We start from the raw sequence: 26,220 nt of genomic DNA, 5'->3' as shown, positions 1-26,220 counted from the left end.
GACGGGCTCTCGCAGCTTGTGCCAGGAAGCCCAGAAGATTTGGGCATGGGCCACAGATCACCATCTATTCCTGAAAGCTATCTACATTCAGGGAGAACAGAATTCCTTGGCGGACAAGCTCAGCAGAGTTCTCCAGCCTCACAAGTGGACACTCGATCCTGTCACTCTGCAGTCCATCTTCGCTCAGTGGGGCACTCCTCAGATAGACCTTTTTGCAGCTCCTCACAATCACCAGCTGCCCCTATTCTGCTCCAGACTCTACTCTCCTCACCGTCTGGCAGCAGATGCATTTCTCCTCGATTGGTCCAATCGATTCCTGTACGCTTTCCCTCCTCTGCCTCTCATGTTAAGAACCTTGTTCAAGCTCAAGAGGGAACGAGCCACCATGATTCTGATTGCTCCGAGGTGGCCCAGGCAACATTGGTTCTCCCTTCTACTTCAACTCAGTTCCAAAGAACCTTTTCTTCTTCCACTGTTTCCTTCTCTGCTTACACAGCATCAGGAGACCCTTCTACATCCCATCCTCCAGTCTCTGCACCTGACAGCTTGGTTTCTCTCGGCCTGACTTCTCATGATACTCTTTTGTCCCAGCCTGTTCGTTCAATTCTGGATGCCTCCAGGAAACCGGCCACTCTGCACTGTTACCATCAGAAGTGGACACGTTTTTCTTCCTGGTGTCTTCTCCATCATCATGATCCCACTTCCCTTGCAGTGGAGACCTTGTTGGATTATCTTCTTTCTTTGTCTGACTCTTGTCTCAAGTCTACTTCAGTCAGAGTCCACCTCAGTGCTATTGCGGCTTTTCATGAGCCAGTCCATGGAAAACTCCTCTCAGCTCATCCCTTGGTGTCCAGGTTCATGCGGGGTCTTTTTAATGTGAAACCACCTCTTAAAGCCCCTCCTGTTATCTGGGATCTCAATGTGGTTCTTTCCGCCTTAATGAAGCCTCCATTTGAACCTTTGGCTACCGCTTCTTTCAAGTTTCTCACTTGGAAGGTACTTTTCCTTATTGCTCTCACCTCTGCCAGGAGGGTCAGTGAGCTACATGCACTAGTTGCGGATCCACCTTTTACAGTCTTCCATCATGACAAGGTGGTTCTGCGTACACATCCAAAGTTTCTCCCTAAGGTTGTCTCTGAATTCCATCTCAACCAATCTATTGTTCTGCCTGTCTTCTTTCCGAAACCTCACTCGCATTCTGGAGAACAGGCTCTGCATACTTTGGACTGTAAGCGGGCTCTGGCTTACTATTTAGACCGTACTAAGCCCCACAGATCATCTCCCCAACTCTTTCTGTCCTTTGATCCGAATAAATTGGGACATCCTGTTTCTAAACGTACGTTGTCTAATTGGCTGGCAGCGTGCATTTCATTCTGTTATGCTCAGACCGGACTGACACTGGAAGGTTCTGTCACGGCCCATAGGGTCCGAGCTATGGCAGCATCTGTAGCTTTCCTCCGGTCCACTCCTATTGAGGAAATCTGCAAAGCTGCCACTTGGTCCTCAGTTCATACTTTTACATCTCATTATTGTCTGGATGCATTCTCCAGACGGGATGGACACTTCGGCCAATCTGATTTGCAAAATTTGTTTTCCTAATGGCCAACCTTCCCTCCGTCCCTCTTTTTGTTAGCTTGGAGGTCACCCATCAGTCAAGAATATGCTGCCTGCTTGTCCTGGGATAAAGCACAGTTACTTACCGTAACAGGTGTTATCCAGGGACAGCAGGCAGATATTCTTGCGTCCCACCCACCTCCCCGGGTTGGCTTCTTAGCTGGCTTATCATAACTGGGGACCGCGCACCTGTGTCGGGCGGGAAGGCACTCGCGCATGCGCGGTGCGGCCTCTAGAACTTTCCAAGTTCTTAGAGTGCAATCACTCTAAAAGTGTCCGTACCGGGGCTCCGTTGGTGCCGTCACCCATCAGTCAAGAATATCTGCCTGCTGTCCCTGGATAACACCTGTTACGGTAAGTAACTGTGCTTTTCCGTCATAGAACCTTAACATTGTTTTGCAGGGTCTCCGTAAAGTTCCATGTGAGCCTTTGCAGGAGGCCTCTAATGGATCTTACATTTATTAGTCTTTCTGGTGGCTTTCACCTTCGCGAAAAGAGTTGCAGTTACTTTCATGTAGTGAACTGTTCCTCAAAGTTATAAAAGCTGGAGTCTCTTTCTGCACGTTCCTTCCTCAAGGGAAGAAAGTGTGGTGTAGTGACTAGTGCTACAGCCTCAGCACCCTGAGGTTGTGGGTTCAAACCTTGGATATGGTAGGAGAGGTGCACAAATCACTGCTGAAAAAATTTCCTACAGGTACTGTGGAACTCAAAGATATGGAATTTAATTGTTCTTTAACGCCATTGCTTAAACCACCAGTTATTGATTTAAATTCAATTTGTGAAGCTATTTCTAACCTACAACTATCCCTGGGAATTCAAATGCAAATGTTAACAACTAATTGTTCTGGGGTACTTTCTGAGACATTAAAGTTGCAACAAAGAGTGGACAAACTAGAAAATAAAGTGTTGGACCAGGAAAAAAAGTATGAGGTTTTGGGAGCACAAAACCAGCTCCTAATAAAAGAAAATGGGAATATCAACTTTAAGATGGAAGTGTTGGAAAATATAACAAGAAAACAGAATTGAAGATTGATTAATTTTCCTAAGTTACCTACAATTTCAGCATTAGACATGTTTAAACGATATCTTCTGGAGGTTCTGAAAGTCCCACAAAATTCTTTTCCACCTATTTCAAAAATTTACTATATTTCCTTGGGAAAGACGACGACTCCGGAAGACCAATGAGAACCACAATTAGATTTATTGAACTTGACAAATATACTTGAAACATCAGAGTCTGAACAAATTAGTGTGGCAACACTTTTTGTTCATTTAGCACTTGATTCAGATAGAGAGTGGTTATAAAAAATATTTTTTAAATATAAAGATGTTACATTTCCAAATAAAAAAAATTAGAATGTACCCAGATATTTCTAGAATAACACAGAAAAAGAGGGTGCAATTTCCATGCAAGTGTTTGCTTAATTTTAAAGGGATTAGGTATATTTTCTTTGAGTCCACACAGTTATCTAGATTTATTGTAGATAATGCAGTGGTGACGAGTACCCCTATCAATAGACAAGTGTAACGCTCATAATTGGGAATTTTGGGTTCACTTCAGGCTGTCTCTTTTTTTTCCTTGAATTTTTTTAAAATTATGATGAAGTAACAATATCTTACTATTTGTAAACTCCTTCTCCATGTATTGTGGACTAATGTACAGTAGAAACATATTATATTTTCCTTTGTATTTTATTAAGAACTTATTTCCAGTGATACTGTTATTTTCAATATGATTTGTGATCATAAAAATTTGAAATTCAATAAAGAATAAATTATTTTTAAAAATGAAGCATTATGAATAAAACATATAAACAAAGCGCATAAGTAAAGCACACAAAATTGGGTCAGTGAAGAATTCTAAGTAACGATTAAAACTACAAAATCGTTGCTTAAACTATGCATGTATTTCTGTTGATTAAAAATGATCAAGATACGGAAAGCATATCTGATGACCTAAATAGAAAATCTTATATTGAAGATATATATGGTTTATATTGCTTCATACTTATTCATATTTGCTAAATATGCGGAGCTACACGTCTCAAAGAAACTAATGACTTTTGGCTCTCCGATCATAGTTTTGTCCTATCTAATATGACCAGGCTGGGCAGGCCAGTGTCTGAGGCATCTATTTCCAGATGAATTCACATGGCGATTTCATCAGCATACATTGATTATGGTTGTCTTTATTTGATATAGTGCCTTACCTTTGCAGATGTTAAAGCAGTTTACACCACATTAACTAGTAAGAGGTATTTTCCCTATCTTTTCCCAGCAGATTCACAATCTAACTATAGTACCTGGGGCAATGGAAGGTTGAGTGACTTGCCCAGGGTCATAAGGAGCAGTACTGGGCTTGAACCCACAACCTCAGGGTGCTGAGGCAGCAGCTCTAACCATTAGACCTCTCCTACACTCCGCCAATATCTCGGAAAGTACATTCCATCAGAAGCATAGCTTTTTCATTGGTGGAGGCCTGGGCAATTCTGTCCGAGGAGATTTGTAGAGCAGCTACATGTTCCACACTTCATACCTGTACAAAGTTTATAGAGTGAATGTAGCAGCGCAAAAGAATGCTGCTTTTGGGTCGTCAGAGTTAAGGGCAGGCTCATCTGTCCTGCCCTAGATTCAAGGGACTGGTTTGATACATTCCACTTGTTAGGACTCATATGCCCAATGCACTGGAATGAAAGATTAGGTTCTTACCTCGATGATAATCTTTCTGGTAAAAGTGTATGGGTCCTGATGCCCCGCCCCGTCAGTGTAATTATTCACCTGCTTACTGTCTCAGATAAGTATGTCTATCCAGAACGTGAGATCTTCTCATACCAGTCAAGTATTATGAGTATAAGATGATATTATCATTGCAAATGCAATTGAAAGTATACAAACTCCTGAAATTTTAGTGCCGTTTGCACTCAGATAGGTGGCTTGGTTATTCCACTTTGTTTTATATGATATGTTTTGATTAATATTGACAATTATAACTTGTTATAGAGCAGAACAGAAATGTCTTTTTGGAAGTTTCCTGTACCCCTCCTTATATCTATTTTAGTGGTTATCGACTGCTTTGGTACAGCAGTATACCCACTGAGGAAGAAGGCAGAACTAAAGAAATTGTAGATGATTCCTTCTGCACAGCTCACGGTTAGAGGAAGTTAACCCATTTGGGACTTGTATGCCCTGTTACCAGAAAGAAGATTGAGGTAAGAACCTAATCTTCCCATACATTACATCAACCAGCTCACCTTCATCCACATTATTATTCACACATTCAAAGAAATGAAGCAATTGGTGAGGCAAGACCTCCTTTGGCTGAACACATGCTAATTCTGTCCCATTAAACCATGCTTGCTTGTTTTCTGTAATTTTGTTTTTTTTGTAATAGTTTCCATTATTTACCTGGCACTGAAGTCAGGCTTACCGGTCTGTAACTTCCCAGATCACCCCTGGAATCCTTTTTAAAAATCGGTATAACATTGGCTACGCTGCAATCTTCAGGTACTACATGACCATTTTAGCAACAAGGTTACAGATCACTAACAGCAGATCAGCAATTTCATGCTTGAGTTCTTTCAGTTCCATAGGATGTATACCATCTGATGCAGGTGACTTATCACTCTTTAACTCGTCGATTTGGCTCAGTATGTCTTCAGATTACACTTTAGCCACAGCTAGCCTTTGAATCAGGAGTCTGATTTGGGAATTGATTGTGCGTCTCCTCCAAGGCAATGAACAACACTGCTGTTGGACTATTAAGCCATCCTGTGTTGAGCCTTCTCAGTCAATTTGCTTATTTTTTTCTCTTAGGGAAAAGCTACATGGAGAAGGACGTGATGAAGAAAAGTCACATAGCCAAGAGAGTGACCAACCCCAGTCCACAGTCAATGAAGAAAATAACAACGAACAGACTTCTGTTCCTAAGAGTAGCAGGGAAACACCCCAACATGGTGGCGTTGATGATGACAGGGGACCCCGGCGAGGCGATGATGACAGGGGACCCCGACAAGGCGATGATGACAGGGGGCCCTGGCGAGGCGTTGATGAAGATGGGGGTCCCCGGCGGGGTGCTGATGAAGATGGGGGTCCCCGGCGGGGTGCTGATGAAGATGGGGGTCCCCGGCGGGGTGCTGATGAAGATGGGGGTCCCCAGCGGGGTGCTGATGAAGATGGGGGTCCCCGGCGGGGTGCTGATGAAGATGGGGGTCCCCGGCGAGGCGCTGATGAAGATGGGGGTCCCCGGCGAGGCGTTGATGAATCTGGGGGTCCCCGGCGAGGCGTTGATGAAGATGGGGGTCCCCGGCGAGGCGTTGATGAAGATGGGGGTCCCCGGCGAGGCATTGATGAAGACAGGGGACCTCGGCGAGGCATTGATGAAGACGGGGGACCTCGGCGAGGCGTTGATGAAGACGGGGGACCCCGGCGAGGTGTTGATGAAGACAGGGGGCCCCGGCGAGGTGTTGATGAAGACAAGGGGCCTCGACGAGGCACTGATTGGAGCTCCAGGAGAGGCACTGATGAAGACAGGGGACCCCGACGAGGCGATGACTGGGGTCCCAAGCGAAGCGCAGATGATGACAGAGGACCCCGACGAGGTGATGATTGGGGACCCCGGCGAGGCGTTGATGATGACAGGGGACCCAGGCGAGGTGATGATTGGGGACCCAGGCGAGGTGTTGATGACAGGGGACCCAGGCGAGGTGATGATTGGGGATCCAGGCGTGGTGATGATGATAGGGGGCCCCGGCGTGGTGATGACTGGGGACCTAGGCGTGCTGATGAAGACAGGGGGCCCCGGCGAGGTGATGACTGGGGACCCAGGCGAGGCGCTGATGAAGACAGAGGACCCCGGCGAGGCGATGACTGGGGACCTCGGCGAGGTGATGACAGGGGACCCCGGCGAGGTGATGACTGGGGACCCAGGCGAGGCGCTGATGAAGACAGAGGACCCAGGCGAGGCGCTGATGAAGACAGAGGACCCAGGCGAGGCGCCGATGAAGACAGGGGACCCAGGCGAGGTGCCGATGAAGACAGGGGACCTCGACGCTTTGGTGATGATGATCGGGGGTCTTGGCGAGGTGCAGATGATGACAGGAGACCTGCAGCATGGAAGCCAACTGGAAAACCAGGTAATCACTCTGGTCTGCATGACTCAAATGCTTATTCTAGCTTGGACATGTATTTTACTATATGGAATCTGTTTTATTTCTTAGTTCTTACTACTGTTTTAAGTGATTTATTTTAGGGGATAGATCGCTCTTAAGACCAAATAACATTAGAAAAAGTACAGGGACTTGATGTTTATCTTTGTATGGGAAAAGACTCATAACAAAAGTGCTCTCCAACTTGGACATATGGAGTCTATATCTGTAAATGGTATAAAAAGGCTGGAGGCAGTCTAGAGCAGGATTGCTACATACCAAAAGCCATATGAGGTGAGACTAAGAGGAGATAGAATGAAGTCTATGAAATGATGACAGATTTGTAGAAAGTAAATGGACAGTTATTCACTATGTTTTTGTTTTATAATAGAGAAAGACTATTCAATAAAATTACAAGGTTGCAGGTTTAAAACAATAAAATATTGCTTTGCATAATGCAGAATTAACAAGCTCACCAAGGGACTTTGCAGAGGAGAGTGGTAGTGGATGGAGAAGTGAAGATGGGTTCAGATTTCACTGCTACCTCGTGATCTTGGGGAAGTTGCTTAACCCTCCGTTCCTTTACATCCTCACCAGACCAGTCCAGAACCAGTAAGCTGTGCCTGTCAACCTGTAGATGGAGACAGAAAAAAAAGTCCTTCATGCTTTGTCCCATATGAACATGGGGCATGCAGCCTTAGATGCTCAGCATATCTTTGTCTCCAGCAGATGATTAAGGGCAGACTATGCAGCTTCTGGACTGGTTGGTAAAACAGCTCCTAACTCAGATGAGCTAAGCATCAGTTGAGCAGATGGGTACCTAAATTTGAGGGCTTTAGCTCCAAAATTAAATTTGCTATATGCCTTTTTTTATTTATATATTTTTGTTTTAATCCTTACATTTTTATTGTATACATTTTTGTAAACAATAAGCTGAAGGTAGCAAAATATAACTTCTTTATCATCCCTCCAGACCAGCAGAAAAACTGATAGAAACATAGAGTATGACGGCAGAAAAGGGCCGGCGGCCCAACAAGTCTGCCCACTCAAGAACCCTCCCTCCCTTGAGAATCCATCTTTTAAGCATAACTCTGTAGCAACCCCACCTGTTTGTCCCATTGTCTCTTGAAGTCGAGCACGCTACTGGCCTCAACCACCTGGCGTGGAAGACCATTCCATCGATCAATCACCCTTTTGGTGAAGAAGTACTTCCTGGTGTCACCATGAAATCTTCCCCCCTTAAGTTTTAGCAGATGCCCTCTTGTCGCCTTGGGACCCTTAAGAAAAAAGATTTCTTCCTCTACTTCAATGCGGTCCGTGATGTATTTGAATGTTTTTATCATGTCCCTCTATCTCTGCGCTCTTTGAGAGAATATAAGCGCAGTCTGCTCAGACGTTCTTCATATGGGAGATCTTTAAGTCGTGAGACCATCCTAGTAGCCATTCTCTGGATCGACTCCATTCTCTTCACATCTTTTTGGTAATGTGCCTCCAAAACTGGACACAGTACTCCAGATGTAGTCTCACCATGGATCTGTATAACGGCAGTATGACTTCAGGCTTTCGGCTGATAAAGTTCCTGATGGGTAATAGCTCACCACAACCAGCAAGTGGTGGAGACTGAGACAAAAACTTTTGGCTGTAGTATAAGTCGGCTGTGCAGTCTCAAGTACAATCAGTCTGTTCTCGGTCTCTAGCCGGTGGAGGTGGTAAGCCTGTGCAGTCTGTTGGATTTTGTTTTCTTGTCCCTGTTGTGCCAGATTGAGCTTAGTTCTGGCCAACCTCAGGGGTAACTGGTCGAATCCCTCCCCCCATTTCCCCCACCTCTCCAAGTTTTTTGTACTTTAGAGGTGCCTCAGCTGCAAGCCTTGCCACCAAATACAGGCAAGGCATATAGCTTAGAGAGCCAGTGGGGTCTGTTCAAGTGTAACTTAGTTATATTGGGGGGGGGGAGAAAATTCTGAGGCAGTGCTGGTCTGAAGGGAAGCCTTCAATTGAGTTTAATTGATTTTTATTGCTAATCTGCACTTTATTTCCCTTATAGCGGTTTTCTCAATAAGCACTTGGGCCGAGGATTTTCTGTTTGCAGATATGTTTTTACCTGATGAGGACTTGAGCCCCTTGTTGGATCTCCAAGATCCTCTCAGGGGACTGGATAACACACATGTTTTTCAGAGATGCCAGTTGGTGAGGATGCGTCGGTGCACATTTTTCAGCGAGAAGAGCTACAGGAACTTATTCTTCGGGGTTTTGTCAGTTTTGCACTTTGAAGAAGACGCAAAGGAGCCTTCGTGTGTGGTGGACCTCCTACTTTGGGGGATCCATTCGGTCTCCCGTTCTTTTCCTATGCATCAGGATATTCGGGATATAGTGCATGCACAATGGAGGGCTCCGGAAGCACCTTTTCATTTGGTGCAGTCCATGGCTCAGCTTTATTCCATTCCTGATGGGGATAGGGATACCTTGAAGTCTCCTGTGGTTGATGCGGTGGTCTCGTCCATCTCACGTAGGCATACAGTGCCAGTTGAAGGCAGCTCAGCCTTGGACTCTTAGGATAATAGGTTGGAATCTCTTTTTAAGAAGAGTTTTGACATGGCTGCCCTGATGGTCCAGGTGGTGATTTGTGGCAGTCTGGTGGCCTGTTCGTGTTCTTGACCGGGAGTCTGATGACTGGTCCTTGGTGGATCAGGAGGTTGCTAAGATTGAGCTGGGTGCTTATCTCTCGGATGCTATGTATGATATGCAACACAATAAAATATTAATAGTCGTATTATTAAAACCTTTTTTCAAATTCATCCAAGATGGAAAGACAAATTCCATAAAAACATTTACAGGATGGTAAGGCTTCAGCAGCAAATAGCATTAGCACATGAAGGCATTAACAAATAATTGTGTTTTCAACATTTTCTTAAAGTTCAGTTTCAGATCACAAAATTGCAGGATTTGGACAAGCTGGTTCAGGCCTTGACTGACTCTAAGGTGCCCCATCTTCTTGAAGACCGTTCTCACCCGCCTTTGCGGGATGACGTTGCCTGGGGGGGCATTTGCTTGATTTTTGTCAATACTGCCCTGATCAGGGGCAGCTTCTTTTCCTTCCCAGGGCCGTTTTTTCAGCACATACAATCTTTTTGGGGTGCCCGCCTGGGGGGTTGTGACTCCTCCGAAGGCCCCTCCGCCGCCTGCCCGGGCCCTTCTCCTTACGCAAGGAAAGTATAAGGTTGGTAGCGCCCCCCACAGTGTTAGGTGGGGTTATGTGAGGCGCCCTTACAAACACCAGGTCCTGAGTTCATTACCTTCACAGAAGATTCACCAGGAAGTAAACTCAAATGAGAAGCACAGCCAGAGGTGATTGCATAAAGAATATATTATAGAAATAGGCTTACAAAAAAGTAATATTCATAAGCATTACAATTTAGGAGAGAGCAAAGCAGTTTCCCTGCCTTACAGAGTCCAGAGAGAAGCGTGAAGTTCCAGGGAGAGGCAGAGAGAGAAAGGAGGATGGGGGTGATGGTCTAAGCTTCGGGTCCCAGAGATAGACAAGAGAGGAGCAAAAGGAGCCAGAGGAGCAAGAGAGGGGGATGTTGTAGTAATATAGTAGATGACGGCAGATAAAGACCCGAATGGTCCATCCAGTCTGCCCAACCTGATTCAATTTAAATTTTTTATTTTATTTTATTTTTTTAAATTTTTCTTCTTAGCTATTTCTGGGCAAGAATCCAAAGCTTTACCCGGTACTGTGCTTGGGTTCCAACTGCCAAAATCTCTGTTAAGACTTACTCCAGCCCATCTACACCCTCCCAGCCATTGAAGCCCTCCCCTGCCCATCCTCTACCAAACGGCCATACACAGACACAGACCGTGCAAGTCTGCCCAGTAACTGGCCTAGTTCAATATTTAATATTATTTTCTGATTCTAAATCTTCTGTGTTCATCCCACGCTTCTTTGAACTCAGTCACAGTTTTACTCTCCACCACCTTTCTCGGGAGCGCATTCCAGGCATCCACTACCCTCTCCGTAAAGTAGAATTTCCTAACATTGCCCCTGAATCTACCACCCCTCAACCTCAAATTATGTCCTCTGGTTTTACCATTTTCCTTTCTCTGAAAAAGATTTTGTTCTAATTTAATACCCTTCAAGTATTTGAACGTCTGAATCATATCTCCCCTGTCGCTCCTTTCCTCTAGGGTATACATATTCAGGGCTTCCAGTCTCTCCTCATACGTCTAATGGCGCAAGCCTCCTATCATTTTTGTCGCCCTCCTCTGGACCGCCTCAAGTCTTCTTACGTCTTTCGCCAGATACGGTCTCCAAAACTGAACACAATACTTCAAAGTGGGGCCTCACCAATGACCTGTACAGGGGCATCAACACCTTCTTCCTTCTACTGACTACGCCTCTCTTTATACAGCCCAGCATCCTTCTGGCAGCAGCCACTGCCTTGTCACACTGTTTTTTCGCCTTTAGATCTTCGGACACTATCACCCCAAGGTCCCTCTCCCCGTCCGTGCATATCAGCTTCTCTCCTCCCAGCATATACGGTTCCTTCCTATTATTAATCCCCAAATGCATTACTCTGCATTTCTTTGCATTGAATTTTAGTTGCCAGGCATTAGACTATTCCTCTAACTTTTGCAGATCCTTTTTCATATTTTCCACTCCCTCTTCGGTGTCTACTCTGTTACAAATCTTGGAATCATATGCAAAAAGGCACACTTTTCCTTCTAACCCTTCAGCAATGTCACTCACATACATATTGAACAGGATTGGCCCCAGCACCGAACCCTGAGGGACTCCACTAGTCACCTTTCCTTCCTTCGAGCGACTTCCATTAACCACCACCCTCTGGCATCTGTCCGACAGCCAGTTTCTAACCCAGTTCACCACTTTGGGTCCTAACTGAGACACTGAGCTCCTCAACCACCTCAGATGCACGATCTGGACTCTTCCGTTCCTCTTTGGGGGGCTAGTTCATCACAGCCTCAGTGGACGGTACTTATTACAGATGCCAGTCTCCTTGGTTGAGGAGCTCAGTGTCTCAGTCATTTGGCTCAGGGCAGCTGATCTCCAGAGGAGGCGTCCTGGTCGATCAATGTTCTGGAGACCAGAGCCATCCGGTTGGTGTTGCTAATGTTCCAGACGTCGCTGAAGGGCAAATCGTTTTGGGTTCTCTCGGTCAATGCCACACGGTGTTGACACCATTTGAGGCTTCCCAGACCTTGCTGCATCTTTGATCTCTATCTCCACGCTGAAAGTTTGCACACTACTTCTTCACTGTGGAGTATGATGGATATTTGTCACTCAGTGTTTGCATCATACATTCATGGATTTCCTTTAGAGTTTTCTTCTGCAGGAATAGGAACTTTGATGGCTCAGAGTTCCACACTTGAAAATTCCTCATTTTTCTTTAACACAGAATGTCAAATTCTTAGCAACTCTCCAGACCAGTATAGTTGAAAATCTTATAGACGGGGTATATATCTCATCTTGACCTACAGGTTGAGACTGAAACAAAACTCTGGAACTGTACATAATAGGAGACTCCCCCTTAATCCCTCAATCTTCTTTCAGTCTCCATCAGGTGTGAGTGACTTGTGCCCATCTCCCTTGGTAGGGCTGTTTGAATTTGTTTAGGGCTTCTTGTTCCCTTTTTGGTGCTGGATTGAGCTTGGGTGGACCCTGTTTGTGGGTCCGTCCGACCTTGGGGGTGTCATACTCTGTGGGTCGCATGCTGGGTCCCTCTCCCCCTTTCCTCCACCTCCCCAACATTTTTTTAGAGGTGCCTCAGCAGTAAGCCTTGCCCCAAATTCAAGTAAGGCATATTGTTTTGAGAGCCAGGGATTCTGTTCTGTGAAAAAAAAAAATCCTGAGGTAGTGCCGGTCTGAAGGGTTGCTTTTCCTTTAAATTTGCTGTATTTTACTGTATTTTTTAACTAACTGGCACTTTTCTTCTAGCTAGGTCACGTATGGAGCAATGAGCACTTTTCAGGGGAAAAAGTGCTCATTGTGCTCCATAAGAACATAAGAATAGCCTTACTGGGTCAGACCAATGGTCCATCAAGCCCAGTAGCCTATTCTCATGGTGGCCAATCCAGGTCATTAGTACCTGGCCAAAACCCAAGGTATAGCAATATTCCATGCTTCCAAGCAATGACTTCCCCCCATAGAGAATCATAGAGTATGACGGCAGAAAAGGGCTGACGGCCCAACAAGACTGTTCACTTGGATAACCCACCCCCCTAAGCACTTCCTCAAAGTGATCCCACATGTTTATCCCATTTATTCTTAAAAGTGAGCATGTTGTTGGCCTCTACTACCTGAAGTGGAAGATCAGTCCAATGATCAACCACCCTTTTGGTGAAGAAATACTTTCTAATGTCCCCATGAAATCTCCCACCCCTGATTTTTAGCGGATGCCCTCTTGTCGCCGTAGGTCCTGTAAGGAAAAAGATGTCTTCTTCCATCTTCAGACGGCCAGTAACATATTTGAACGTCTCTATCATGTCTCCCCTCTCTCTGTTTTCCTCGAGAGAGTATAGCTGCAACCTACCTAGACGTTCTTCATATGGGAGATCCTTGAGTCCTTAGACCATCCTAGTGGCCAATCTCTGAACCGACTCCATTCTCAGCACATCCTTTTGATAATGTGGCCTCCAAAATTGAACACAGTATTCCAGATGTGGTCTCACCATGGACTTGTAAAGTGGCATTATCACTTTGGGCTTTCAGCTGACGAAGCTTCTCCGGATGCAACCCAGCATTTGTCTAGCCTTGGATGAAGCTTTCTCCACTTGATTGGCAGCCTTCATATCTTCACTAATGATTACTCCCAGGTCCCGTTCTGTAACAGGTCTAGATAAGGTCTCGCCGTTCAGAGTGTATGTTTGCAAGGGTTTCCGTTACCAAGGTGCATAACTTTACACTTCTTGGCATTAATGCTCAGCTGCCAAATAGTAGACCATTTCACCAGTAAAAGTAGGTCCTGTGTCATACTGTCGGGTACGGTACCTCCGCCCACTACATTACATAATTTAGCGTCATCGGCAAATAATGCAATTTTACCCTGAAGTCCCTGAGGTACATCCCTTACGAAGATATTAAATAGGATTGGACCCAGGACCGAGCCCTGCGGTATTCCACTGAACACCTCCGACGTTTCAGAGGGAGTGCCGTTTACCACCACTCTTTGAAGTCTGCCACTGAGCCAGTCTTTAACCCATGTAGTTAATGTTTCTCCTAGTCCCAGCGAGCTCATCTTGTTCAATAATCTGCGGTGTGGGACACTATCAAAAGCCTTACTGAAGTCCAGATACACTACATCCAGGGACTTTCCCTTATCTAGTTTTTTTGTTACCCAGTCAAAGAAGCTGATTAGATTGATTTGGCAGGACCTTCCCTTTGTAAATTCATGCTGGTGGGGATCCCTCAGCCTCTCATCGTCCAGAACCATATCTAATTTGTGTTTAATCAATGTTTCCTTAGCAAAGCAGCAGATGAATCCAGAGACCAATGGGATAGCTCACTTCTACCAGCAGGTGGAGATAGAGAAACTGATTAACAGGTGTACTTATTTGCTGGCACTCCTCCTGTCTCATCAGTATTCTCTATCTCCAAGCAGGTGGAAGTCGCTATTCAACTAGCTCCTGGATTCTGGCTGTGGCTGGAACTTTATTACCTCCTGTTGAGATTTTCTCTTCAGTGAGACTGCCATTCTGTTTCTCCTGTTGAGCTTTTGCTCTTCAGTGAGACAGGGGTGTCCGGCTAATCGGTGCCGGCTTTAGAGGTTACACTTGGGCCCCCCCTTGTCCCTGCCTCACCCTCCCTCCAATGATAGAGGGTCTGCCCTGGTCCCTATTTTTCTTCTTTCCCATTTAAAAAAAAAAAAAAAAAAGGGGGCCTACACAGCTGACTTTTTTGCCCTGCTCGTGCTGGGCAGCAGGTGTTGCCGGCGTCTACCGGCACTATCCAGTAGATTGTGAGTATGTGTTTTATTCTACTGGTCTCTGAACTTTGTGGTTGTGTGAGAGCTGTGGGTTTTTGACTATGGCAGTTTTGTTTTGTGGTGGAATATGTTTTTGTATGAGCTTGCTTCAGTGAGGTAGGTGGCCTCTGTATTCCTGCGCATAACTAAGGAGCGCTTCTTTTTCTTACTCTAGCGCTTGTGCTGTGGGGTTGGTAGTTTCGGGGACATTGTTTCTTGATACTGCCACGGCCCATGGGTAAATGTAACTGTGTGGCTCTCGATATGGCTGCAAATTGTGAGGACGGCTCCGGGTGTGTTATACATTATCTGAACTGGAGCTGAATCGTTCTATAGCGCGGGTGGTGCGAGCTTGTGCTCCCCTACTGTTGGGAGCCATGCGCCTTTTCCCCTTTCCTCCCCGAGGTGTGTTTTGCATTTTTTATACGCTTCGGCTATGGGCTCCGAGTCCGGTGTGAGTGGCAATGTTCTAGGAGCCGGCCTATATTTGGCGCTGAAACAGTCCGAGTTTGGGTCGCCAGCACTGCAATACTCGGAGAGTTATTCTGGGCGGCTGCCGTTCTCAGCGCGGGCCTCGCCGTCTGCTTTGCGGAGCGTTGTGCTGCGGTTTTGGCTATGAGCTCCCGGTCTGTTTGTACAGCGCTGTTGGGGGAGCCAGCCAGTTTTGATTCTGGCAGGAAAGTGCCCGCGCTTGGGCCCCCAGCGCCGCGGGGTTCATTGACTCATGTCCTACAGCTAACTTAAGCGTGTACCGCGGCTTATTTTTGTTTGAAATCAGCTGTGCCCCGTATTGCAGTGCTCCATTTGCTGTGGTGTTGTCCACATGCTTCTCTTAACAAAAAAAAAAAAAAGAATAGGCAACTGGTTGTTATTGGGGGCTGTCCATTTATATCCCTAGGCACTTCCACATTAAGTTTCTGCCCTGAGTTTGGCTGCCTACGCTTGGTTTTGCTGCCTTAAGGGTTAGCGAACATCAAGGTGGAGTAGGTGTCAAGGGCGTGCCAGTGTATCATTCGTGTGGTTCATTTCTTCACTCGGGGTTCCGATAACGTGCGGCGATGTTGGAGGTTTCCTTAGGCCTTCTGCCTGGGTGCTGCGTCCGCCTGCTTGGGCTCTAGACTGGTTTCTGCGGGGTAGTTGCAGGAATTCCGAGTTGAGAGTCTCTCTTGAGGCCTGATGGTTCTTTTCTTCTTGCTGTGGGCCAGCTTGTCTGTGAAAACCTGGGGGCGCAAGGGTTGTGTGCTGGGTTAGTAACAAGGAGCTGAGGTTCAAGCCCCAGCTAAGGAGTAGAGCTGATATGGCTCCAAAAGAAGAGGCGAAGGTTCAAGTCTATTTAAAAAAAAAAAATAAAAAGCTAGACGGCCTTCCGCTCTAGAAGCATGGTCTAGTGGCGGCTGATCCCTAAGGGCAAGATCCTCTGCTTGCGAGGTCGTAGGGTAGCTGGCACTGTATGCCCAATGAATTCTCCCCTTACGCTCTCTTTTGGGGTGGAAACCTGGTCTGTTTTCGGCCAGGTACAGCTCGTTTCTCTGGAGAGGCGTATGCTGCTTCTGGTTTACGCCTGGTGCGCCTTGTCTTTCCTTTGCTTGCGTAAAGCTCAGGCAGGTTGCTGAATGTCCTCATGCTCCCCTTCACATCGCAAGACGGTGTTCTTTTTCCAGGTTGACAGTTTTCTCATGAAGGAGTAGTCGCTTTAATGTCAGGTCAGGGAGCTGTGAACTTTTTTTCAGGATGCTTGCACCTTTGCATCCTCCTCACGTTTCCAGAGTCTCTCTGTGTTGCGTTTCTCTTTGAAGTGTGGCTGGTCCTCGGGACAGTTCTTGTAGTTCTTAGGGTACCACTTATTAGTGGGTGGCCAAGATGGAGGCTTTGGGCAGGCTGGATTCCATTCGGCTGCATTAGTTTCTCAGGGTTACCCATTTCTGCAGTCAACCTGGGAAGATATTTACATTTTCTCTATGGACTCTGAGTCTGCACTAGGTTGGCCTGCCTCTCTCGGAGCAGCGCTTTCGGTTTGGGGCACATTCCATTTCACCTACCCAAGGGTTCGTTGGCACTGCCAGGCGATTTGTCTGATTTATGCTTGACTGCCTGCTTGATTCGGACGACTTCCAGTCGGGTCTTTTGACTGACACGAAGCGGGTGGTTTCTTTTCCTCATTTCTTTGCATGCGCATCTTCATATTTGCAGTGCTCTTTTTTCCTATACTAGTTATAGGCATATCGGGTTGAGGCTGTTATTCTTATAGGAGAGACTTGTAATTCTTTCCAGAGCCTTGAGTGTGGAGTCTCGATCTCAGATTGGCGTTCTTCGCTTACCATGGCTAAGAGTATGGGATTCTGTTCAGGTTCTAGCATCCATATTGCTGACCCCTCTGGGAACCTCGGCTTGCTTTCCCTTCTAACGCTCAGCAGCCGCTTTTATTCCAGTGGTTCTCGGTATCTCTGGGCTCCTATTAGTTGCTAGGCTTCTCCTGCATAGCTTTGTATGATTTAGGGGCTCAGAAAGATTGTCTTTCCAGGGCATGCCTCGGTCTTTCCTGGACTAGCTTATGACCACCGACTATTCCGGACTGTCGGGTTGGGGGGCTCGGTGGCTTCCATCCTCAGCTTCAGGAGTCTGGTCTTCAGAAGCGACTAAGTTCTGGTTCCTTCTTCTACTCTTGAGCATGGTCAGGCTTCCTTTCTGGAGCTTCAGACCATTCTTCCGGAATGCCGCTGAGGGCCCTTTCAGTCAGTATTATGATGGGGGTGTTTCTCTGCAGCTTGGGCAGTAGGTGATGTACTCAGTTGCCAGGTACAGTGGTTGTTCTACTTCGATGGGTGGACCCTCATCTTTCTATTCGGTTGACCGATCATTTTTCAGGTCAGGAAAAGAGTTTGGTTAGTCTTTCTCTCTGCGAAATCTGAGCATAGCTCATTTATTGGATGCTACTGTGTACAGCACTGCGTACGCTCTAGAAGTGTAGACGTTAGTTATAGTGATATCTTCTACATCCTGGTTATTGGGAATTTTGGCTCAGGTGTTCCACTTTTCTTGTGGTGGAAATAAGATCTCCTGGAACTTGACCTCATGGCCTCGTCTCACAATTCCATGCTTCCTAGCTTCTTAGGCGGGCACAGGAAGTGGGAGTTAAAGGGGGTAACAGTGTGGCTTCTTTCTTACAGCCATACCACCCTGAATGTGCCCGATCCCGTCTGATCTCAGAAGCCAACCAGGATAGGGCCTGTTTAGTACCTGGATGGGTGACCACCTGGGAATACCAGGTGCTGTAGGATTGAAGAAAAAAAAAAAAAAAATCCTCTGGTTTCTCTTTTTCACTGTTTTCCCCTGGCTGATGATAGCTTGGATTTGCCATCTCAAGCTCGCTTTAGGGGCACAGTATTGGTACAATCTCTGGCTTGGCTGCGCCATCCTTGCTATGTGGATCTGTTGAGCCTTTCGACAGCCGGACTAAGAAGTTTCCTTTTATCTCCGACTTTGCTCTCCTTGATTGAGATCAACATGGATATTCATACTACTTTGGTATTACGACCTAGCTTTTGAGCAGTCTTGACTGGCATGTGACGGTAATGCGAAGCAGGTTGTTTCTTCTCTTATCCAGGCGCTACAGACGTCTTCTCCTGTGGCTTCTGCTTCCTTTTGGAGGTGTTTCCTTTCTTGAATACTTCTCAACAGTTGCACCCTTCCTGAGTTCCTTTTTAGCACAGGTATATTGCCGATGGCATAGCGTTCAATTCCCTTCAGCTTCAATTACCATTCTTGGCTTGTTACAGGAACTAGGTATATGGCCCTTCGCTGACTTCTCAGCTTCCTGTAGTTCAGTTCCTAAAGAGAAGGCGGTATATTCATGCACTTCTTAGAAAGCCCGGTTTGGTGTGATTCATTCACGTACTTCTTCTAAGTTACCGATGGCTTCATTTTAGCCTTGTCCTTTGGGGCTCTAAAGAGCTGTGCGGTTGTCCATGGGATTCCTTGTGGTCATGGCTTCAGCTTTGCAGTTGCGATGTTGCAGGCCTTGTTCAACGGGGATTCCTATTCCTTATTTCCGTCATATGGGGTGTCAGTTCGGATGGTACCACTATTTCTTTCTAGGGGGGTGTCATCCTTTCTTTTACATCATGCTTGCTTTTCCTTCCTTCTTCCTGGAAGGAGATAGTGGAAGCAGTACTTTTATTCACTGCATTTTTTGAAACGTATGTAGCGTTCTCCGCGAGATCGGTTTCTAACAACTGTTAGTGGTTTATATCTCCTTTTTGGGATTCTTCAAGGAACGCCTCAGGCGTATGGCGGCGTCCGATGCCTACCTCGCTCAATGGTCCAGGAGGACATTCTTTATACTTGCCTGCTGGCAGGGGAGCGGGTGGCGATTGAACTTCATGACCATTCCGCTGGAGCGATGGCTGCTTCTTGGGCTCGGCCCAGAGGGTTTTTGCCTTGGAGGAGATTTGTCTCACGGCTAACTGGTCTTCCGAGAGTACCTTCTCTCCGCGTCTCTGCATGAATGTGCGGGCACATGCGATAGGGGTTTTTTGATGCTTCGGTCGTTGCGAAGGCGGCGTTTGCTTCCCACCCAAATTAAGGATTGCTTTGCTACATCCCATTGGTCTCTGGATTCATCTGCTGCTTTGCTAAGGAAGGTAAAATTATGTTCTTACCTGTTAATTTTCTTTCCTTTAGAAGCAGCAGATGAATCCAGAGCCCCACCCTTTCTGGTATCTGGTTGTCAGTTTTTCGTGTACGGCTTTTAGTGATTGGGTGTTGTTCATGATTGCATTCTGTATCGTTGCTGTTCGCGAGGTGTTCTGGGAAAGAAGTTTTTTACATGCTATACCTACTGATGGTTAAATGTGCTTGGGCAAGGAGCTATACTGATGAGACAGGAGGAGTGCCAGCAAATAAGTACACCTGTTAATCAGTTTCTCTATCTCCACCTGCTGGTAGAAGTGAGCTATCCCATTGGTCTCTGGATTCATCTGCTGCTTCTAAAGGAAAGAAAATTAACAGGTAAGAACATAATTTTACCTTCCATGAGTTTACACACTATTGATGTAAGACTTACTAGCCTGTAATGTGCATCCCTTTTTGTGAAGCAGAATGACGTTAGCTGTTTTCCAGTCTAATGGAACTTTTCCCAAGCTCAGGGAAAGATTGAAGAGCGCGGTTAACGGTTCTGCCAGGACGTCTCTCAATTCCCTAAGCACTCTGGGGTGCAATTGATCTGGTCCCATGGCTTGATAATTCCTGGTAGATGCTGCTGGTAGTAAATTCAAAATTCCTGAATGGATCTTCTGAGTTTTCCCTTGTTTGCAGCTGTGGACCTGATCCCGGCGCCTCACAGGTAAAGACTGAGCAGAAGTAATTGTTTAGTAGTTTGGCTTTATCGGAGTCCGATTCTGCATAGGTACTGTCGGGTTTCCTTAGGCGCACTATCCCGTCTGTATTCCTCTTTCTGTCATTAACATACCTGAAAAAGGATTTAGCTAACTTTTCTTCTATCCGGAGTTTGGCGTTTCTGACCGCTGTTTTGACAGCTCTAGATTTCTCTAGATAGGCTTCTTTGACTTTTAGTCGTTATGATTGTTTGTAGGATACAAATGCTCTTCTCTTCTGTTTTACGAGTTCCGAGATCTTCGCAGAGAACCTCTGGGGTTTGTTATTTCTCCGTCGTTTGCTCATGGCTTTTACAAAGAGATGGTTGCTTCCTGTAGGGTAGATTTCAGAGCTGACCACATTACCTCCACATTATCTGTTGTGTCCTGGTTTTGCAGCGCCTCATAAACAAAATCTCCCATGCTCTTGAAGTTAGTGCCCTTAAAGTTAAGGACCTTTGTTGATGTGTTCGACCTAGTGGTTCCTTTCCTGAGATGAAACCACACCACGTTGTGGTCGCTGGAGGCCAGCGCTTCACCTACTGAAACTTCTGTGACACTATCTCCATTGATGAGTATCGGGTCCAGAATTGCCTGATCCCTAGTGGGCTCCAGTACCATTTGTTTGAGTCGTGCTCCCCTTATAGAGGTTAGTAACCTTCTGCTGTTGCTGGTCGTAGCTGAAAGTTTGTTCCAGTTTACATCTGGCATGTTGAAGTCCCCTAACAGTACAGTGTCTCCACGCAGAGTGATGGTCTCGATGTTTTCGATTAATTTCTTCGATTAATTCCTTGTCTATGTCGTCCTGCTGTTTAGGAGGTCTGTATACAATACCCAGATACAGGCATTTGCCACTTTCCCTGGCAAGGTTCACCCAGAGGGACTCCCCTGTATACTTGACACCTGTGATTCTGGTAACTTTGATTTCTTCCTTGATATATAGCGCTACCCCTCCTCCGTTTTTGCCTTCTCTGTCTCGGCATAGTAAATTATATCCTGGTATAGCCACATCCCATCCATGGGAATCAAAGAACCAGGTTTCAGATATTGCCACCACATCTAGGTCGGCGCTCCTCATTTCTCTAATTCCAGAATTTTATTGCCTAAACTGCGGGCATTAATGTCTTTCTCAATAACCAACTATGGACTTTTCCTCCAGGAAATTGTCCAAACCTTTCTTAAAACCAGTTATGCTATCTGCTCTTACCACATCCTCTGGCAGCACGTTCCAGAGCTTAACTATTCTCTGAGTGAAAAAAAAAAAATTTCCTCCTATTGATTTTAAGTATTTCCCAGTAACTTCATTGAGTGTCCCCTAATCTTTGTAATTTTTGACAGAGTGAAGTGAAAAATCGATCCACTTGTACCCATTCTATTCCACTCAGGATTTTTTAGACTTCAATCATATCTCCCCTCAGCCATTTCTTTTCCAAACTGAAGAGCCCTAACCGTTTTCGCCTTTCCTCATACGAGAGGAGTTCCATCTTGGTTGCACTTCTTTGAACCTTTTCTAGTGCCACTGTATCTTTCTTGAGATAAGGAGACCAGAACTGAGCTCAATACTCCAAATGAGGTTGCACTATTGAGCGATACAGGAGCATTATGACATTCTTAGTTTTGTTAACTGGCCAGTGCGGTAGAAGTTCCTCGTCGGCAGCGGATGCCAACGGCCAGGGAAACCCGCCGCAAGTGCCTCGCGAGTCGGTTGGGAGCATTGGGGAAGCCTGGTCTTCCCCCAGCTGCCCACGGAGGGATTTACTCAGCCGCCGACGATAAAGGTAAAAAAGGATTCCCTTACCACCATAGTGGCTGGGGATTCCCTCACAGCTGATCCTGGCTTGCCTGCTTTAGCGGCTGGGACAGTTCAGTCTTCCTCGCTGCTACAGGCCCTGGAGGAGTTATTTTTGGCGGGATCTTCACCATTTTTGGTAGCAGGCCCCTCCATCTTGTCTGCAACCTCAGGTGACCTTCCCCTTACATTAGAAAAACGGGGGCAGGTTTCTGCTGGGTTCCCTCCGTGCACCCAGAGGGTTTCCCTCCGCATCTTCTGTGGCTTTGCCTCCCTCTACACCTTTGGTGTCCCTTCTTCCTCCTCTCATCCAAGCACCCGAGGGTGGCTTGGGATGAGGATTTGTGGTCGGAGGAGCTTGTCGGCCTGGATGAGGACCTTGACCCTTTTGAGGAATTCCAGGATCCTCTTGCGGGGACGGCTGCTGGTGACGGGGCATCTGTTTTCCCATCTTCTGGGGAGGAGGCATCCATGGTGCACTTTTTTTAGAGGGATGAGCTGCCAGACCTGATTCATCAGGTCTCCTCGGTACTGCATTTTGAGGTGGCACCACCAGAGGCCCCGCATGTGGGAGGACCCACTTCTTAGGGGAATCCGCGCTGCTTCCTGCTCTTTTTCTATGCATCAGGATATTCGGGATATTATTCTGGTGCAGTGGAATATGCCGGAGGCGCCTTTTCAGTTTTCATGTTCCATGGCTTGTTTGAATCCCATCCTGGAGAGGGATAGGGCTACCTTGAAGTCGCCAGTGGTGGACACGGTGGTCTCAACCATTGCTAAACAGCATACCCTGCCCGTAGAGGGCGGTTCTGCCTTACAGGATTCTGAGGAGCGTAATTTGATGTCTCTGCTTTCGGGGTCCAGATGGCTATTTGTGGAGGGCTCGTGGCTCGGGCCAAGCGTGATGTTGACTGTGAGTCTGATGACTAGTCCTTGGTGGATCAAGAGGTGGCGAAGATTGAGATGGCAGCCTCTTTTCTCTCGGACGTCCTCTATGACTTGGTGCGGACGTCTGCCAAGTCTATGGCCATGTGGGTGGCCGCACGTCGTACCTTGTGGTTGCTTGCTTGGTTGGTGGATACGTCATCCAAGACTAAACTAACACAATTTCCCTTTAAGGGGTCTTTTTTGTTTGGAGAGGAGTTAGATAAGTTATTTCAGACTCTGAATGACTCTAAAAGTCCCCACCTGCCAGAAGACCATACCTGACAGGCTGGTAGGGGTGGCTCTGCTCACGGGCGTCTGCAGGATTTTCGCAGATACCGCTCAGGGCGTGAGGCTGCTACCTTCCCGACTTCTGGGTTTTCCTGGGGTCGTTTCTATCAGCGCATGCAGTCCTTTCGGGGGCTGGGAATTCCTCCGCCGGATCCCCTGCAGTCCATCCTGCCCAATGACTCCTTACTGGCGCCCCTGGTTCCGGTGGGTGCCTAGCTGCGTGAGCTTTCTCTGCGGTGGGCAGAGATCATATCCAGTCAGTGGGTCCTGGAGGTGATTCGGGATGGAATTCGGCTCTGGAATTTGTCCACTTCCTGCCAGATCGTTTTCTAGCTTCTCCTTGTCAGGCAGAGTGGAATAAGCAGGCTTTTTGCCAGGCCCTTCAAAGGTTGCTAGATCTCAAAGCTGTAGTTCCAGTGCCCCCTCAGGAGTATGGCACCGGCATGTACTCAATTTACTTTGTGGTGCCCAAGAAAGAGGTGACCTTTCAGCCCATCTTAGATTTGAAAGGGGTCAACAGGGCTCTCAAAGTTCCATCTTTTCGCATGGAGACACTGCGGTCGGTGATCCTGGCAGTTCAGCTGGAGGAATATGTTCCAATTTTGGCCTCCCAACAGCATTTCCTTCACTTTATGATCTTGGGTCAACACTATCGGTTCTGTGCGCTCCGTGGACGTTCACCAAAATTATGGTGGTCATCATGGTGGCATTGCGCAAGGAGGGTATTCTAGTGCATCCCTACTTGGACGACTGGTTGGTTTGTGCAAAGTCATTTCAGGAGAGCACCTGGGTCACAGCTCAGGTGTTGGAGTTCCTGCAGTCGCTGGGATGGGTTGTCAACCTTGCCAAGAGCCCCCTCGCAGTGCTTGGAGTATCTGGGGGATGTGTTCGACACCTCCTTGGGGAAGGTCTTCCCTCCAGAGTCCTGGGTAAGCAAATTACAGTCCCAGATTCGCCTGCTTATGGCGTCCCGGTGTCCTTGGTGCAGGATTTCCTCCAAGTATTGAGGTTAATGACAGCTTCCCTGGATGTATTGAAGTGGGCTCGTGCTCATATGCGTCCTCTTCAGCATGGTCTATTTCAGAGGTGGTCTGGATCTTCCTGTTCCTCTGAGGGGCTTAGTTCGCTGCAGTTTTCGTTGGTGGTTCCTCCCATCTAATTCAAGGGGTGACTCTGAATCAGCCTCAATGGACGGTGCTTCTCACGGATGCCAGTCTTCTCAGTTGGGGGGGGGGGGGCTCAGTGTCTAGGTCACTCAGCTCAGGGCACCTGGTCCACAGAGGAGGCGTCCTGGTCGATCAGTGTTCTGGAGACCAGAGCCATCAATCTGGCACTGTTAGCCTTCCACTCCTTGACAGGCAAGTCGTTCCGGGTTCTCTCGGACAATGCCATGGCGGTGGCCTATGCCAGTCATCAGGGGGGCACCAGAAGCACTCTGGTGGCACAGGAGGCGGCTCTGCTCATGGTCTGGGCAGTCTCATCTTCGGGATATCTCGGCCTCCCACATAGCAGGAGTAGAGAATGTTCAAGTGGACTTCCTCAGTCATCACGTGCTAGATCCTGGAGAGTGTTGTCTAAGAAACATGGCCTTTCAGTTAATAGTGAAAGCTTGGGGTCAGCCCCTCATGGACCTGATAGCCACAAGTGTCAACGCCAAAACACCCCACTTCTTCAGTCATCGCACAGACGGTCAGGCCGAGGGTCTAAATGCTCTGGTTCAATCATGGCCAACGGAGGGTCTTTTGTACGTGTTCCCTCCATGGGCAGAGTTCTCCCCATTGTTCGTCTTCTGGGCCTTGTGATTCTGGTGGCCCAGGCACCCGTTTTTGCAGACCTGGTGAGGCATGTGGTGGATCCTCTGCCTCTCTCGCCTGACCTGACTCAGGGTCCCTTTTGTCTTACGGCTTGGTCCTTGAAAGGGATCGATCGCCTAGGTAAGAAGGGGTATTCAGTTAAGGTAATCTCCACCCTGTTGGGGTTACGGAGACTTTCCACTTCTCAGGCTTATGTACGGGTTTGGTGTATATTTGAGGAGTGGTGTGTGGCACGTGGAGTGATCTCTTTTCGCGCTTCCCTGCCTAACATCTTAGAGTTCTTGCAGAATGGCCTGAACAGGGACCTGGCTTGGTCTTCTTTCCAGGTTCAGCTTGTGGCCTGGAAAGATTTATAAACTAGAAGGAGTTTTACCTGATGCAAAATTGCCATTTCTTTAATAAGACATTAACTATTTTTTTCTGAGGTCCTCCAAGTACCTACAAATCCAAAATATGGCCCTGCAAAGGGTTTGAGTTTGAGACCATTGTACTAGGCTTGTTTCTGAGCTGCAGGCTTTTTCTTGTAGGTCTCCATTCCTGGAGTTTTCTAGGGAGCGGGTCGTGTTGCAGCCTGTTCCTTTCTTTCTGCCAAAGGTAGTTTTTCCTTTTCATGTCAATCAGGCAGAGGTTCTCCCGGTGTTGGGTAGTTGGGAGGGATCTTCAGAGCAGAAACAGTTGTGCAAGTTGGATGTTGGTCAGGTCCTTCGCTCTTATGTGCAGAGAACTCAGGAGATCAGGAAATATGATCATCTTTTTGTCCTTCTAGCGGGTCCTCGTAAGGGTGATGGCACTTCCAAGGCTACATTGCATGCTGGATCAAGAATATTGCTTCCGCATACCTTCTTCAGAATAAGCCTGTTTCAGTTTTTCTCAAGGCTCATTCCACTCGGGGTCAGGCAGCTTCTTGGGCTGAGTCTTTACTGTTGCCTCCAGTGGATATTTGTAAGGCTGCGTTTTGGTCTTCCTTGCATTCTTTTGTCAGGCACTACCGTGTGGACGTTGAGGCGCATTGGGATGCGGTGTTTTCTGGTGTCGGCCCTTCGGGAGTCCCACCCTTGATAGGTACATCCCATCTGTAAGATTGTCAGTTATACCGGTCTGGAAAGTTGCTAAAGAAGGAAAAATTAGGCTCTTACCTGCTAATTTTCTTTCTTTTTCCTCTCCAGACTGGTATAGCACCCCACCCTGTCTGTTGTCATGTTGTTCTTGCGTGAAGATTTTGCTTTTTCTATGGGTTCTAATATTTTTCTAGGGACTGGGAGATCAAAGAACAGCGACTGTGGCTCGGTTGGC

The 26,220-nt window shown here is 47.0% G+C and overlaps 1 protein-coding gene and 1 non-coding gene across 4 annotated transcripts in view; both read left to right on the top strand.

Moving 5' to 3' along the window:
- Nucleotides 1-26,220, top strand: part of EIF3A (eukaryotic translation initiation factor 3 subunit A) — a 330,727-nt gene that overhangs the window by 266,126 nt on the left and 38,381 nt on the right. Inside the window, exons 19-20 of one of the 3 annotated variants that reach the window (XM_033943256.1) lie at nucleotides 5,428-6,438; nucleotides 6,571-6,746. In XM_033943256.1, the coding sequence (XP_033799147.1) occupies nucleotides 5,428-6,438; nucleotides 6,571-6,746 (1,187 nt within the window). Of the gene's footprint in view, nucleotides 1-5,427; nucleotides 6,747-26,220 lie in introns of all 3 variants that reach the window. The other 2 variants (XM_033943255.1, XM_033943254.1) reach the window with 2 other exon arrangements.
- On the top strand, nucleotides 17,897-18,015 carry LOC117360154. The gene has a single exon (XR_004539366.1). It is a non-coding gene; the product is annotated as a 5S ribosomal RNA (ribosomal RNA).

Source organism: Geotrypetes seraphini, chromosome 4, assembly GCF_902459505.1.
Source record: "Geotrypetes seraphini chromosome 4, aGeoSer1.1, whole genome shotgun sequence".
Classification (NCBI taxonomy): Eukaryota; Metazoa; Chordata; class Amphibia; order Gymnophiona; family Dermophiidae; genus Geotrypetes; species Geotrypetes seraphini.
The sequence above is the reverse complement of the archived record's forward strand: the minus strand, read 5'-3'. Positions and strand labels throughout refer to the sequence as shown.